The sequence below is a fragment of the Sciurus carolinensis genome, unplaced genomic scaffold (genome assembly GCF_902686445.1).
Source record: "Sciurus carolinensis unplaced genomic scaffold, mSciCar1.2, whole genome shotgun sequence".
NCBI classification, from domain to species: domain Eukaryota; kingdom Metazoa; phylum Chordata; class Mammalia; order Rodentia; family Sciuridae; genus Sciurus; species Sciurus carolinensis.
Window position 1 is genome coordinate 1,195,482 of NW_025920144.1, and position 15,640 is coordinate 1,211,121.

Here is a 15,640-nt window from a genome sequence, read left to right on the forward strand (position 1 = left end):
TGATTTGACGCTCCTGAGATGTTAGCAGTAGCTGGAGCTGTTTGGTCATCAGGCTTGGGAGTGTTGGTGGCATTGAGTGCGTGGGGTCCAGGTGTACCACAGAGCAGTGATAGCACACAGGACCAAGAATTGTCCCATTGAAGATGCTGGTAGTGCCGAGGAGAGAAGCCCCTGCTTGACCATGATTGGGGGAACAAGGGTTCCGCTTGATTGGTGGTGACAGAAAGAACAGACACATGAGCTGCTTAGGGGTGGAGCAGTGCAATTCTTGGCAGCTGTGTTGAGGAGGGAGCAGCTGTGGTGAAGCTCAGTTGGTACTCAGAATGGTGCCAGGGTGCAGATGAGTTCCCTGGACCTGCAACACAGAGCCTTGTCCTCATTTGCCAAGCCTGTGAGGACACAGGGCCACCTTCTCACTGTCATCTTGAAGCCCCGGTCATTTAGGGCTTGGAGACATCTTCAGCTTGCAAAGTGGGAGTGGCTAAGCAGGTCACCTGTCCTCTCGGGTCTCTTAATGAGCTTCAGAGTGGCATCTAACTTGCTCAGAGGAAGTCAACCTCCATGAAGAGCAAATTTTGCAGCAAAGCTGGGTAAGTTCCCAAGATTTTATAAAAACTAGTGTTCATTTTACATAAAATGTCAAGTTGGTCTTTAAATAGCAGTCTCAGAAGCACAAGTTATTTTTTTACCAATTAAGTCATTTAACATTCACTATACAATTTTTCAGTTATTTTCCCCAGAGGGGTTGCTGATACACAGTATTCCTGCCGAAAGGGTGGCATCTAGAGAGGGGAGAAATCATTGAGGAGGGTATCCTGTGAACAGTTTATTATTGCATCTGCTTTATAATTTCGGGAAAATGCAGACATCACATTTGAGACAAGAAGTCAAAAAGGAAATCTTCAGGCACTGTTGTGCGCACAGGGTTGTGTTTGCTGTAGTTCGGTGAGCTTTCTGCTTTGCTGCCATAGTTGGTTTCCTACAGCAATTACAGTAATAAATCCACTGTTATGTCCCTATTTGGAGTGGACACCACGTTAAGCACAAGATGTGTTCTCTCCTGGTCAGTCCAGAGAGACAAGTCCACACACTCAAAGTCACCTGGAGTCCCCTCTCTCCTGAGGGTCTCCTACTGCTATCATTTCATAGCAGAAGCTCTAAAGCAGTAGTTTGCAGGAATTCTTCAAACACCCTAAAGTAGCATGCAAAATATGGAGTTGTGTGCTTACAGAATTTTTATTGCATAGTGTCTAAGGATCTGGTGTTTCTCAGATTCTCAAAAAGGTCGGTGGAGCAGTGTGAAGAAGAAGAGGTGAGAACGAACCCCGGACCGACCAAAGCCGCGCGCTGCTGCATCCCCGCGTCCAGCGCCTGCGCCCCACCGCCGTTGCCACCATGCCCAAGAGAAAGGCTGAAGGGGATGCTAAAGGAGATAAAGCCAAGGTGAAGGATGAACCACAGAGAAGATCAGCAAGGTTGTCTGCTAAACCTGCTCCTCCAAAGCCAGAGCCCAAGCCTAAAAAGGCCCCTGCAAAGAAGGGAGAGAAGGTACCCAAAGGGAAAAAGGGAAAAGCCGACGCTGGCAAGGATGGGAATAACCCTGCTGAAAATGGAGATGCCAAAACAGACCAGGCACAGAAAGCTGAAGGTGCTGGAGATGCCAAGTGAAGTGTGTGCATTTTTGATAACTGTGTACTTCTGGTGACTGTACAGTTTGAAATACTATTTTTTATCAAGTTTTATAAAAATGCAGAATTTTGTTTTAAAAAAAAAAAAAAAAAAAAAAAAAAAAGGTCGGTTACCACCAGATCCGGGAGACCATGCCCTAGAGTGTTGAAAGCCACCCCTGAAGGATCAGAGAGGTTTAGATTGAAAGCTGGAGGTCATTTCACCAGGCCCTTAATCCAGTTCCTGCCCCGAGGGCTGGGTAAGAAGCTCACGCTGTGATAGGTAGGGGCAGCCCTTGCCTTGTCACAGGACTGGGAGCTGAGCCTCAGCAGTGCTGGAATGCTCATGGGTCACTGGTCGTGGGGTCACCATCAGTGGTCTGGGAAAGTCATGGTCCTGGCTAGAGAGAGGGATGTTGTCATGGTGCTCTCTGGTCCAGGTGGGCCGGCGGGGAAGGATCTTCCCACTGCACAATGCCTCAGCCCGCTCTCCCAGACGAGGATCCTGGACTTGCACATGCTTGGGAAAAAACTGGGGTGGACAGGTACCCGTCAGCGCCCCTCAGTGCCCACGTGTTATGGTTTGGATGTGAGGTGGCCCCCAAAAATTCGCAAGTGAGATATCGCAGGAAAATTCAGAGGAGAAATGATGGGGTTGTGAGAGTCTTAACCCAATCAGTGAGTTAATCCCTGATGGGGTGATTGGAGAAGTGGGGTGTGGCTGGGGGAGGTGGGAATTGGGGTGTGGCTCTAGGGTATGTATTTTATATCTGGAGAGTGGAACCTCTCTGCTTCCTGATCACCATGTGAACTGCTTCCCTCTGCCATGCTCTCCCGCCTTGATGTTCTGTCTCACCTGAACCCCGAGAAATGGACCTGACCTTCTATGGACTGAGACCTCTGAAACCACAAACCCTCAATGAAACCTTTCCTTCTCTATGATTGTGCTGGTTGGGTCACTTAGTCACAGCAGCAAAATAGCTGACTAAAACACCACGGGACTCCTGGAGTCACCAGAACTATTGCAGGTGTGGTGCCCATGGAGCCTGCATGCCTCTTCCCACCAGGTGGGCTGGCAGCAGTGCGCCCCTGTCCACGTGGTACTCTGTCCTGTCAAGGCCCTTAATGGGGGACCCTGTATCTCGACCTGACTTGCAGTTGGACTTGTTTGCCCCACTCTCTTCTAGCCCATGTCGACTAACATACCCATCAAGCCTGGCACCTCCTTGTGACCAGGCTGGGCTAATTCCCAGGGTGCTGGGTCACTGTGGATCCTACTGTGGCTCTACACAGTTTAAGTTGCTTTATTGGGCTACTTCCTTGGACCACTTGAACATGGGACTTCTTCCAGGGATAAAACACAAAATTCTTCATGACTCATTTGACATAATCCCACCAGCCATGCACATGGCACATTCAGGAGGCCTTGGTGGCTGGGGTCTGCCTCTTGGGGTTTGTGAGGTGTCAGGGATCAGGGGTTCCAGTCTTGAAGGCTGTGTCTATTTTCCAAACGCACAGACATGTTGGGATACTTTGACAGGTGGCCCAGCTGTACCCTGCTTACTGGCTGAATGTCAGCAGACTTGCCTGCAGTTCCTGGCTCTGCCTTGATGGATCCCCAGCTCTTGACTTCTAGAGTCCCTCAGTCTTTGTTTGTAGCTGAGGCCTGATGTGTCCCTGGGAGGCTCTTTCTTCCTGGTTCAGAAAGGTGGTCCCGAAGTGTACCACCCCCTTACCTCCCTCCTCTCACAACCTCCCCACTTCACTCACATTCTGGAAAAGATCCTGCTTTTCATCATTGAGTTCTGATTGAATTCTCTTCCTGTGGATGTAAAGAGATGGCCACACCTGGCCCCGAGATCACCAGGTACAGGAGCCATGGAAACCTGGATGCTGGGGTCCTGGGGAGGACCTGGGCTGCCTCAGAGGTGACAAGCTGCATGCGGGGTGTGCCCCAGCTGTGCCTGCCTGTCACATACCACATCCGTACTGGGTCTTGGCTCAGGCTGGTCCTTTTACAGATACTGTCACCTCCACGTGACCAAGCACGACCAGGTGTGAAGGTGGTGCTCAGGTGCCCTGCCCTCCACCAGCCCCTGCTCTCTCTGCCCTCAACTCCCTCTCCTGGATGTGGCTCCTCCAACCTGGACTGCAGTGCTGTCTGCTCTGAACCGAAGTCTCATACACACACTGGCCAGAGGGAGGCTTGGTGCAGTCAACCCACAGCAGGTCCTGCATTTGTAGGTGACAGAATTTACTACCAGTCTGCATTCAAGAGGCCCCTTGTTTCCAGCCATGGTCCTGCACTCCAAAGACAGCAGCTGGAGAAAGTTCATGGTCCAGGCAGACTGGAGGAAGGAGTGCAGAATCCAGGGAACAGAGGTTGTCAGTACCTGATGGCTCTTTGATGACTCTGAAGAGCTATGTCAGTTGTGATGCTGGTTTTAATTAGACAGATCATGAAAGGAATTTGTATTTTAGCTTGGTTTCTAAGTAGTTGGCTGTAGATTCACTAAGTTTAGCTTTGTGTGTGCCCTGGTCCTATCTGTCTGAGGATTAAGGACACATGTAAGGATCTGCTTCTCAATAGCAATTTCCAGAAACTGAAAAAGGAATTAAGTAAGATGCATGGTTGGACATCCTGCTGGCTGGGGCAGACCATGCCTGCTCACTGCCTACCCTTGCTGTAGAAGTGTCTGCCACTGTCCAGTCAGCAGTTGCCATCCCGGGTAACTCCCACGGGGTCATACTTCTGTCCATACTGGCCCCTATCTCAGTCTGAACACTTGAAAAGTGAATTTGGGTCCATGGCCCTCCACCAGGAAGCTCTGTGTCCCCAGAAGCAGCCCAAGACTCTCAGTGGCTGCACAGGGTTTGGGCTCAATCACTTGCATTCAACACTCCTGGGCTCAGCCTCTGTGATTCAAAGGAGCACCATGGCAAAGGATCTGAGAGGGGAGAGGAAGAGAGGACAGGGCTGAGGCTCACCAGCCTCCTGCCTCCCCCACACCCAGCCCCACCTGGCCTCATTCCCTCTAACACAGCCTCGCTGGCACTGGGCTTCTTTGGCTCCCATTTGGATGGCCACATAGCCTGATGGCTTCAACCCTGCTCTATGCCCCCTCCATCCCACTCCAGCCCTTACCATCTGTAAACATGCATGACCACAGTGCTAACCTCTGTGTGCTGCCTTGTGGGGAGGTCAGTGGGCAGGAATGCAGTGCAGGACAGGAACCCAGGTGGGGACCAGGAGGGCTGAAAAGGTGAAAGCAGAGCTGGGATTTCCCAATAGATGAAAAGTGGCCAAATGAAGAAAATGGAATGTTTGGCAGTAAGTGAATCATCACAAGAGTGACAAGTCAGAATCTGGGATTAGCTGTTTTAAAATCTCTAGGTAAGAGGCATGGAGATGATCCAGGGAGTGCTCTGGAGACACAAACATCTGCGTTCAAATCTGACTCTGCACTTGCAGTTTGGCACCCAAGGCCAGGTGCTGCTTGTGAGCGTGTCCTCTGGTAGGTGGGGTGACTTTATACACTTGTTACATAGAGTAACCTAAAAGGCCTACTCTAGTGGCCAATGAAGAACCGTCCAGCATGTATCCACCATTGAGAGAGTAAGACAAGGCCTCTGAGTACACTTGGAATAGAAAAATGGTCCAGAAACATGAAAGAAGCATCTGTTTGAAACCTAGCTGGTGTCATCTTACTGTTGAAGTCAGCGTTCCCTGATGTGGCAGTCTGCCAATCACCACTGTCTAACTGTGCTAGGTCATCAGTCAGCTTTCTGTCAGTTGGGACAAAGTACCTTTGGCCAGAGGAGAGGCAGAACATCACGGTGGAAAGGCAAGGCAGAGGAAAACTGCTCAGTTCACAACAGCTGGGAAGCAGGGAGAGGGAAGGGGCCAAGGACAGGATGGAGTCTCTGAGGCCACGCCCCCAAGGGCTTGCTCCTCCAGCTTGGTTCCACCTCCTGGCTTCCAATATCTCCTGGTCAACTGTCCACTCAGCCCTGACTTCCTCCATGGGTTAATTCACTGGTGAGGCCAGAGTCCTTATGACCTCCATTTCCCCACAGCCCTGCCTCTGAACATTGCTGCCCTGGGGACCAAGCCTTCAACACAAGAGTTTGGAGGGCACTCCAGAGCCAACCCGACACAGGGGTTCCAGTTCATGACACAGAAGAGAAAAACGAAAAGGAGCAAACACTTTCAGAACAGAGAATATGTTGGCACTATTATCAGATTGAGAAGATCCACTGGGTGCCAGAGTGGGTCTGTAATCCCAGTGGCTCTGGAGGTGGAGGCAGGAAGATCAGGAGTTCAAAGTCAACCTCAGCAACCTAGCAAGACCCTAAGCAACTTAACCCTGTCTCAAAATAAAACAAAGAAAAATGCTGGGGATGTGACTCAGTGGTTAAGTGTCCTGGGTTCAATTCCTGATATCAAAAACAAAAACCCAAGAGAATCAGCTGAAAAGCTATTAGAATAGAGTGAGGTGGCTACTCACAAAGCAGATGTTCCAAGAGCCTTAGGGATGTGGGAACACTGTGCTGGAGAGCAGGCCCGACACAGTAGAGCCACCAGTGTTCCCTGAGTGCTCCCTTGACGGAACTGCAGGGTCCGACCAAAGAGAAAGGCAGACGCTAAAGACTAGAGCAGAGATTGGAAGAGACAGAGAGACACACGCTGACTCAAGTGGGACAACCTCACACTGTGTATGTGGTGGTAATTCACCAAGGAGACCCAAAGTCATTCCTTTAGAATTCCAGCGGGTTTTTCTTGGAACCTGATAAAGTTACACATTTTATATCTAATAACTGGTAGTAAAAATCCCAAGAAACTCATAAAAACCCATTGAATTTCTTCAACAGCAAATATTCAAACACATTATACAGTTGCCATATTTAAGAGTTCTGTGTTGCTATAAGAGGGACATATCAACAAACCAGAAGAGAGACCACCCCAATTGGAGGAGGGTGTAGTGGGCACATGATCACCCCCTGCTCAAGATGCCAGGCAGGTGGGTAACTTTTTGAAGGAAATAAGTTAATGACCTCACTCCATATGCTGCACTTAAGCTCCAGTGGATGAATAGATTAAATATGGATCAAATCATATACTAAGCTCAGGAGAGAGCCAGCAGAGGCTTCTGCTAGTGTGGACTGAACACTGAAGTACCCATAGTTGGTTTGATAGAGTTGATTAAAACCTTTTTTTTTCCTGTGTCACCTGAAAGTATATGCAAGTTATTATAGTGGCAGTCCAGAAGAAAAAGCCCCAACACACATGTCAGCCATGACCTGGTTCACAGAGAACCACACGGAGGTAGGGGGGCAGACAGTCCTGCAACCCTATGGGGTCAGTGAAACCCTCGCTGAAGTAAGACATCATTTCTTGTCTGCTAAGCTGAAAGAAACCCACTGGCCACCCTGTGCCAGGAAGGAAGAACAGATCCAATCTCCATCAGCAGGAGCAAAGGCTGGGTGTCTTCCGGACAAACACGTGCTGCCTCTTGATGACATAATTCCTGGTCTGGGTTATACTGTGTGAGGACCGAGAACAGAGGATTCACAGAGGACTGTGTTCACAGTATTATTAGCAGTCGTTAAAGATGGGAAGCAGCCTAAATGTTCATTTTAAAACATGCAGACCAGGAAAAATGCCCAGGACACTCTCCTGGCCACAGGAGTGAGAAACTACCTTGCAGCACATGAAAAGCTGCGGGAACCAGGTAACAACAGCATCGAGTGCAGCAGCACCAGCAACCCTGGTGATGACCGGAGGGCCTATGCCGCATCCAGGATCTTCCTCTGCCTATCCTGGCTCCTTCCTCCCGACCCCGTCTGCCCAGGCAGAGAAGGGGCAGGAGTGTGCCTGGCCACAGTGCCACTCCAGGGTGCAATGCTGAGGAATATTATTTCTCTCTTGTACCCTCCAGATTTTTTATTATGGACATAAGCCTGCATTTTTCTTTTATATCCAAGTGGGTAGATGTTTGCTGAAAAGCAGGACAAGCCAAGGTCGGTGAAGTAAGGCTGGGCTCCCAGGGGCTGTCGCTGGGACCATCTGCTTTGGCCTTCTCTCCTCTGTGCCAGCACCTGCAGGTGCTGGTGTTAGAAATACTGGGGAGTCACGAGGAATCCGACATGCCCAGAAGCAGCTGGGCAAGCACTTCTGCAGAAGGTGCGCTGCCATCAATGTCTGGCCAGCAAGCACACCTGGGTGGGCAGTCCACCTTCTTTTATCCCTAAGGAAGCACTTCCCCCAGCTCTGATGGAAGGCGCTTGGGTTACAATCTATGTTATTGGCTCCTTTTAAAACTGGGGTGTGTGAAGGAGGGGCTGTAGTTAACATGGCTGGACCAGATACATTGGGGCCATTCTCTGGAGACTGGGTCCAGGAATTTAGATAGATGGGTCACAGGCTGCCTTTCTCACATCCCATTTTTACACCTAAGGCAGAAGACTATTCTGAAAATGGATCACAGGACCTTCTCTTACTCCATAGATGCTTTCCACATAAACTTCCTGCACTACAAATGAGACAGCCTCTCAAAAGTTACACTGAATATGTGTAGGCCATTTAGGAATGAGCTAGTAAATTCACCAAAGTTAACAGTATTATTTGGGAAGAAAATCATGTTGGCTCAAGAAATGACAAGGTATTTTAGGTAAAAAAGTGGAAAATTAATTCTAATGTACAAACACATAAGGAAATTTACTTTTACTTTTAATCATCTCCTTTAATTTTGTGCTTATTAGGATGGATACAAAATTCTAGTTCTGATAATTTCACATTGTTTTTCCATGTTAAATTTCATCAGGTTGACTGCAATTAAAAGCTAAAGTATGCTTAAAAGTTGTTCATGTTTTTGCTCACTCCAGTTTGAAATAAAAAGTTTTCTGTAATAAAATAATCATTATTATTAATAAGAGTATATCTGCATATGGAAACCCCTTCAAAAATAGTATGCCTTATAGCTCCACAATCACTAATTATAAAAAAGAACAATCACTAGTTATACATTCAGCTAATTGAGAAAGATCATTTAAAGAAAACAAAGGAAAGGCTATTTAGTTTTGGAAGAATGGGATGGGAACCACATGTGTTGGAATGTACACTGGAGGTGAAAGCATGTTCCATGCATCTTACAATACTGCTTCCATTACAAATGGGTGCACACAACAACGCATCTATCCCATGGTGTTTGAAACAGAAAGTACTCATTTTTTTTATTTGACCACAACAGTTCTATCTATATGTATGTATCTCTTCTAGGTTCCACATTCCCCCTTCTGAAAAGTACATCCTCACGCATAACCTCTCTCTAAAGCAAATAAATACATAGGCAATCATTCAAACACAGGAATTAGTGAGGATGGTTCATGAAATATAATGATCTCATAATCTATAACTATTTGGACTACACAATTATGAATCATGATTACTTTTTTTTCAAATACTAACCCTGAAGAAAGGCTACAACAGGGCAGGGAGTAGGTTATTTGTCTTGATAGAACTCAGAAATAAAAGATCTGTGCTCAGTACACAGAGAAACAATCAGTAGACTTAACAACACAATTGCTCTGATGAATACATGTTTCTCCCTAGGGGATATGTCCATTCACACTGCAAGCATGACATGGGATAGGGGGCACATATCCTCATAGATTTCCAACAGATTCACACAACACTTATACACAAATGAAGGTTTGCATGTTTGCTATCTGTCCACATGAATGCAATACCCAAACCCCTGCATTCTCTTCACTTCCAACCTGCATGTAAGAAGAGTTGCACAAATTCATGGGCAGGCAGATCAAGATCAAGTCCAACACACACCTAACCAGGAAGATAAGCAAAATCTACTGTTCCAGTTTTCACCCTCCAAGACTCTACCTTTAAAAACAAGCAGCAATCAGCCCTGCTCTAAGGAGGCTGTGCCAGAAGAGGGTTCCAGAAATGAGATCCATTACAATTCAGCAACCACTGCTAAGCTAGTACTGACTGACTAGATGTGTAAAGAGCACACCACCTAAGTACTTTCACCTGCTTTATTCCAAGACCAACATTTATTTCTTGGATATATGTGTAATTCAAGCAAGGGGATCCTATAGGTTGACTCAGATGCTGTCATAAACACCCACCGAAATCAAACGAGGGCCACGCCCAGCACTCACATGCAAGCATGGATGGGCGCACACACACACACACACACACACACACACACAAAGAGTCTATCAGCTTAGCCAGATCTCATGTTTATTGCCTTGGATCCCTCATCAGAGAGAGAGAAAATCAAAGTGAATTAAGTTGGGTGGGGTGACTCTGGCTCTCTCCTGACCATCTCTCCCCTTATTCACATTCCATTATAGGTGCTTGCATAGCACATAGCAATTTCCCGACCACAGTCCGGGAGCTGCAAAGCCCTCTGCACCTGATCACCTTCTGGAGTTTTAAGCCCCACCCCAACCCCAAGTCCACAGATCAACCCCTTTGGTTCCATCCACAACTCCCTCTTTTAACTCCTCTAACAAAAATATTTCCTACTAGCACAGAAAACATTTTCCTCGTTAACAAGGAGATAAACCAAGAAACCGTGGCATCCATCCACTACTGCCCCTGGCTTTGCTGAGCACTGGGTGGCAACGCAGTCCTTACCTGGCAGTTGAGCTCCAGGTAGCTTTCCCATGGCAGTACTCTCCACCTCTCCAAAATGCTAGAGTCCTCTGGTCCATCATCTCTTTGTCTCCTGCCTCTTGGCTGACTTCAGGTAGCTGCTGTCTGTAGGATCTCAAGTCCTTGCTTGGAACTGTCCTTTAATCCATCTCCTAGTCTTTCAGAAGCACTGCTACCTGTGGGAACTAATGAAGAGCACTGGATAAAGGATGGCATAGACTTGTCCCATGGTGTGCACACCTGGCTCCAAGAGAGCTCAACCCACGGGTCACTGTGCTGCATTTCATATTCAGTCTTTCGGCAGGGGCTGTGGCACATGCCCAAATGGCCACACTGGGAAGGGCCACCTCCCCGACGACACTGGTTCTCCTTCATGTCCCGGCCCTTTCTGGTCACGCCATCCCACTGCACACACACAAACACTCTCTACTTACTTTTTAACCCTCTACTTTCTGTCTCCTTTATTTTGTAAACTCTTTCCCAAAAGGCAACAAAAGACACTCCAAGTGGTACGAGGGCCTGCCCCACCCTAAGAACTCCTCCTCTGCCTGGTGCTGGGGGTCCTGACTACTGATGACCTGCTCCTCCTCCCCTTTCTCCTAGCCTTCCTACCAGAACCCCCGCAACCCCCGGCCCCCAGCATTGGTAGCACTGCTGTAATGCATGAGCTGCCTGTTTGAAACCCAATCCTGACTGACTTCTGAGCATGCCCAGTTGCCTTGCTGGTGCCTTCGCTGCCTATGTCTCACGTGCCTTCTTGGCTTGGGTCTTCTGCCTGGCAGGGGACATCCAAGGCCAGCAGGGGGATCCAGCAGGAGGAGCGCGAGCGTGGGCAAGCCGGCACGGTGCTAGAGCCAGGAAATCCACCAGAGACTAAGGGCCACAGCAACAGGTGTGGGAGGAGGCGCTCCAGGAGGCCAGGTCAGGTGGCCTCTGAGAAGCATGCGGTGGGAAGAGCGGGGACTCACACTTCCCAGACGCCGGCGCTTCATGGGTTCCACACTAGGTGAAGAGAACAGTCCTCTAGTTTAAGCGCATGCGCTCTGGAGAGCGATAGCAGCCGGGTGGAGCCAAAAGAGGCACTCCTGGACAACTTTGCAGTGTCCTTGGCTAGCCACGCTCCACCGCACAGGGGTGAGCCTCACGGGACAGCTCACTGATGCTGGCGGCTTCAGTGAAGGCAGTCCTTGAGATGCCTTTCTGCCCGGTGATGTCCCATCCTCCACCAATGGGCACTGCCTGCCGGGGAACTGGAGGCTGTGCACCACCCAACAGAGTGTCACCATATTTATACACACACACACACACACACCCAAATATGTTACATAGTATTACATATATAACATATTATATATATATATATATAAAACAGAAAAACCTGAGAGAAAGTTTTTTCTTTCACTACATGGTCATGGTCCTGAGGCTGGGGATCTCAAAGGCCATGGGTCTCCTGGTCTTAGCTCACACTGTATCATTTCCTTCTTGTTTTCACATGTCTATGACAGGTCCATCCCAAGGTCACCCTAAACCATGGTGACAATGGACACCAATTATTACAGAGGACATTACTCAAGGCCCAACATGCTGCACAATGCCCTGAGTCAGAGGCCGTTATTACCTGCTTGGCAGAGGAGAAACTGAGGCATGGAAGAGCTCTGTGTGTGGTCTGAGGTTCAGAGCTACGAGAAGGTAACCCAGATCCAAAACCAGCCAACTAGCTCCCAAGGCTGAATCCTGAGTCCGTGGAGATGTGATCTCCTCCTCTGCAAAGCCAGGCTGCTACAGTTCCACTTGGAACTCCCAAAACCCTCTGGCTATGCTGCTCCAGGCCCTGGCCAGGTCCCTCACAGCTGATGGTCAAGAGTGGGTACACAGCTTTCCCCTAGCAGACTGGACACTGCAGGGTCCCTGACCGCTCTCCAACCCTGACTTGGAGGCTACTTTCTCTTTGCCTCCCAGCTGGTCCCAGGACCTGCCCCACTGACACAGAGCTTAGAGCTCCAGAGGCAGGTGCTTGCTCTCAGACATGGAGACAGTTCTGTAGCCACCATCTAATAGCTGCTTCAGTTTCTTCCAACCCCACCTGTCCTAGCCCTGCTTTCTGTAGCCCCAGGGGTGGCTTGTGTCCATGAGCAGCCTGCAAGGATGTAATGGAAAGCCTGGAACCTCTGCCCCACATCCATGCTTCTCCAGGTCACATTACCCCTCGTCCTCAATGCCACCACCCAGAGGCCCATGTGCTCTCCTCCCACCTTGGTTGATGGGAAGGACAGTTCCAGGTCACCAGCATCTCTTCCACCATGAAATTAGAAGGCTCAACACTGCCCATCCCACAAAAAGAAGCTGTGGTTCATACCTGATGAATGCTGTACTGAAGGAAAGTCACCAGCTCCTCATAGCAGGTTAAACTATGCAGTGTGAGCTAGGAAGGGACACGTGGTGTGAGCTGCCATTTTCCCCAGGGCCACACCTCATCCCAGGCAGCCCATGCAGCCTTGGTTTCAGCTGCTACACATCACACTGGGACACCCCTTGAGCTGAGAGTGGCAACCTGTGGTGCTCGCACTGGGCCATGCCCCACATAGGAGTACAACTCAGGCTGCCTGGCAAAGCCAGGGTCTCTGGGGAAGAGTCTGCCCAGCAGCAGTCATGGGCCCACCTTTACCTGCTGCATGTCCCAGATCAAGGGACTAAGCACAGCACCCAGCATTGTGCACGACCCCAGGGAGGGCTGCACCCTGCATGTCAGTCATGGCTGAGAAGAGTACAGGGGTCGAGGGGGGGCTATCACATCCAAATCAAGTCCCCTTTGTTATCTCAGGTAGGCCTGGGGGGTGGGGTAGCACTTAAAAAATCAGCCAACTGAGGCCCTTAATTAGGGTTCTAGGGTCACACTTGCCCAAAGGGAGGACAAATGAAATAAGTGGGTTAAAAGAAAATTCTAGTTTGGCGTGGTGATGCACGCCTATAATCCCAGCAACTCAGGAGACTGAGGCAGATTTGTGAGTTCTAGCTCAGTCTTAGCAACAGCAAGGTGCTAAGCAACTCAGTGAGATCCTGCCTCTAAGGAAAGTACAAAATAGGGCTGGGAATGTAGTTCAGTTGGTAAGCATCCCTGGGTTAAATCCCTGATACCATAAGAAAAAAGAAAGAAAGAAAATTCTAAAGAGATGGCAGTTTTTGTTTTGTTTTGTTTTTTTAAACTTCACTGCTTTTATGTTTTCAATATAACAAACATACCTCTCTCATTTTTTTCACTCTATCACTAACGTCTGCCTTCATGGCCTGAACTCCATGCTATCAAAGTCCTTCCCCACTTTTTGACACCCCCCTCTGCAGCCTGGCTCCACTGCAGCACCCTCCCATAAAAGTCCTAGAAGAGAGACTGGAGAAACAGGAAGAGGGACCCTGGAGGACTGGGGCTCGGCCCCAGGGTGCTGCGTACAGGCTGCTGGGGACCCCAGGCCTGAGCACCCCTGAGATTACAGGAGTCCCTGGGATTCAGGCCACAGAAGAGCTCTGGCAGGAGACCATCCCCAAAGTCAAATGCCTCTGCCCCCTCCCCAACCCCAGGGTGCAGAAGCGGTGGGCACGGGTTCCGGGAAGGGCCCGGGCTTTCCCTGCTGGGGGAGGATATACTTATAGGAAAGCAGACAGTCCCCAAACAAAGCCAAAGTTTGTGTGACAACTTTCCAGAAAGTCGCACTGTTCCTAAGACTCCATCTGCTTTGTATTTCCACATTGGAGTGAATTGCTTGATTCCTGAAGACCTAAAAAGGAAAAGAAGGTGTGTGAGTCCTCCACCAGGAAAGAAGACGTGGCCTTCAGCCAACCCAAGACCACACGTATCTTCCAGTGAGGACAAAGAAAGATGGCTGCAGAGGACAGAAGGAGCCTAAGGGGTCCCAGGTTTCCCTGCTGCAAACTCACCCCTAGTCTGGATCCAGAGGACTCACAGGAGACAGTGGGAGGGGGGAACAGAAAGAAAGAGTGGGAGTTGCATCTGGATAGCCAAACCCACATCCTGGCAGTGGGAAGCCTGACTCCCACCATGACTGACCAGGGCCTGCAGATGGGGAATGTTGGCTGGCCCTGGCATCCACTGATGGGAGGGATCCCGGCTCTGACTCTTCAACCTCCCCCTGTGACCTCCTGAGTCTGGGGGCCCAGAGATCCACCCCCGCAGAGAATGCCGTGGGGTCCCTGTAAAAGACGAGAAACTGCACAATTCCTCTTTTGCATCTCACACCCCAATAAAATATTTATTATTTCAAGAAATAAATCTTTAAAGAAAGAAAGAGAAAAGTGTCCGAATTGCTTCCCCCCAACCAGCAGGTCGGGAACCACTGAGTTTCTTAGAGCAGTGGTTTTTGTGGCCCCATGGGACCAGCCTGGCCAGGAGGGGCTCCCAAGGGACCAGTCACCTCCGGCCCCTTCTCCAACTCTCAGGGCCTGGGGGCTGCCTTCCTGGGAGGGTGACCCAGCGGCCAAGGCCTCTCCTGGGCATGAGGGTGGCAGTGTTTCTGAAAGCCTGACCCACGGAATCTGACAGGGCTCTGGCTGTGGGTGGAGGGAGGGGCGTCCTGGGTCCAGGCTGGCATCCTGCACAGACGGGCACAGGGCTCCATCTCGGTCTGAGGCTGAAGGAGCTGGAGGGGGGATGTGGATGCAGTATGGACAGGGTGGGGGCCACTGGGAGCTGTGGCCTGGGCACTGGGAACAGGTCAGGTGGGCTCTGGGGTGATGGGGAAGCCCACCCCAAGCCCTGAGGCTGGGGGAGCCAGTGCCTGCGAGGTGCCTGGGCCCAGAGGACATTCCCAGGACACCTGGGTGGTGCCCTTGGCAGCTGGGTGGGGACTGAGGCTGTGGCAGTGAATCCACCTGGAACTGCAGGTATTGCCACTGGGTTTCAGCCCAAGGGGAGGAGATCTGGAACAAGCAGGACAGGGGGACAAGCCAGCCAGGCTCTGGGTGGTCCCACATCCCAAGTGGAGAGGGAGAGGAAATTGAGAGGGAGGGAGGGAGGGAAGGGGGAGGGACGGGGCCAAGCAGAGACAGGGGGCCCCACAGCCTGGCCTCCTACAATCCTCCCCTCCACTCACCCCCTAAATGACCCGAGAGGGACATGACTGGCCCTGCGTGCTCGACTGCTCACAAGAAGAGGGTGCATCCTGATAGGTCTCTCCTAGCACAAGCATGGAACAAGCCTGCTGTCCACTCCTGGGCTCCTTCAGGGGACCACGGGGCAGCATGGGTCCTGCTGCCCACATCTTGTAAATCAGGCCCACTCAGG

At 50.1% G+C, this 15,640-nt stretch overlaps 1 protein-coding gene across 1 annotated transcript; it reads left to right on the forward strand.

Annotated features, from left to right (window-relative positions):
* Window positions 1–1,315: 1,315 nt before the first annotated feature.
* On the forward strand, window positions 1,316–1,751 carry LOC124974358 (non-histone chromosomal protein HMG-17). The gene has a single exon (XM_047537683.1). The coding sequence runs from the start codon at window positions 1,396–1,398 to the stop codon at window positions 1,666–1,668; it is 273 nt and encodes a 90-aa protein (XP_047393639.1). The 5' UTR covers window positions 1,316–1,395; the 3' UTR covers window positions 1,669–1,751.
* Window positions 1,752–15,640: the final 13,889 nt, after the last annotated feature.

What these genes read in the sequence shown, in the direction of transcription:
- LOC124974358 (XM_047537683.1), top strand. Translation starts at nt 1,396, where the DNA reads ATGCCCAAGAGAAAGGCTGAAGGGGATGCTAAAGGAGATAAAGCCAAG.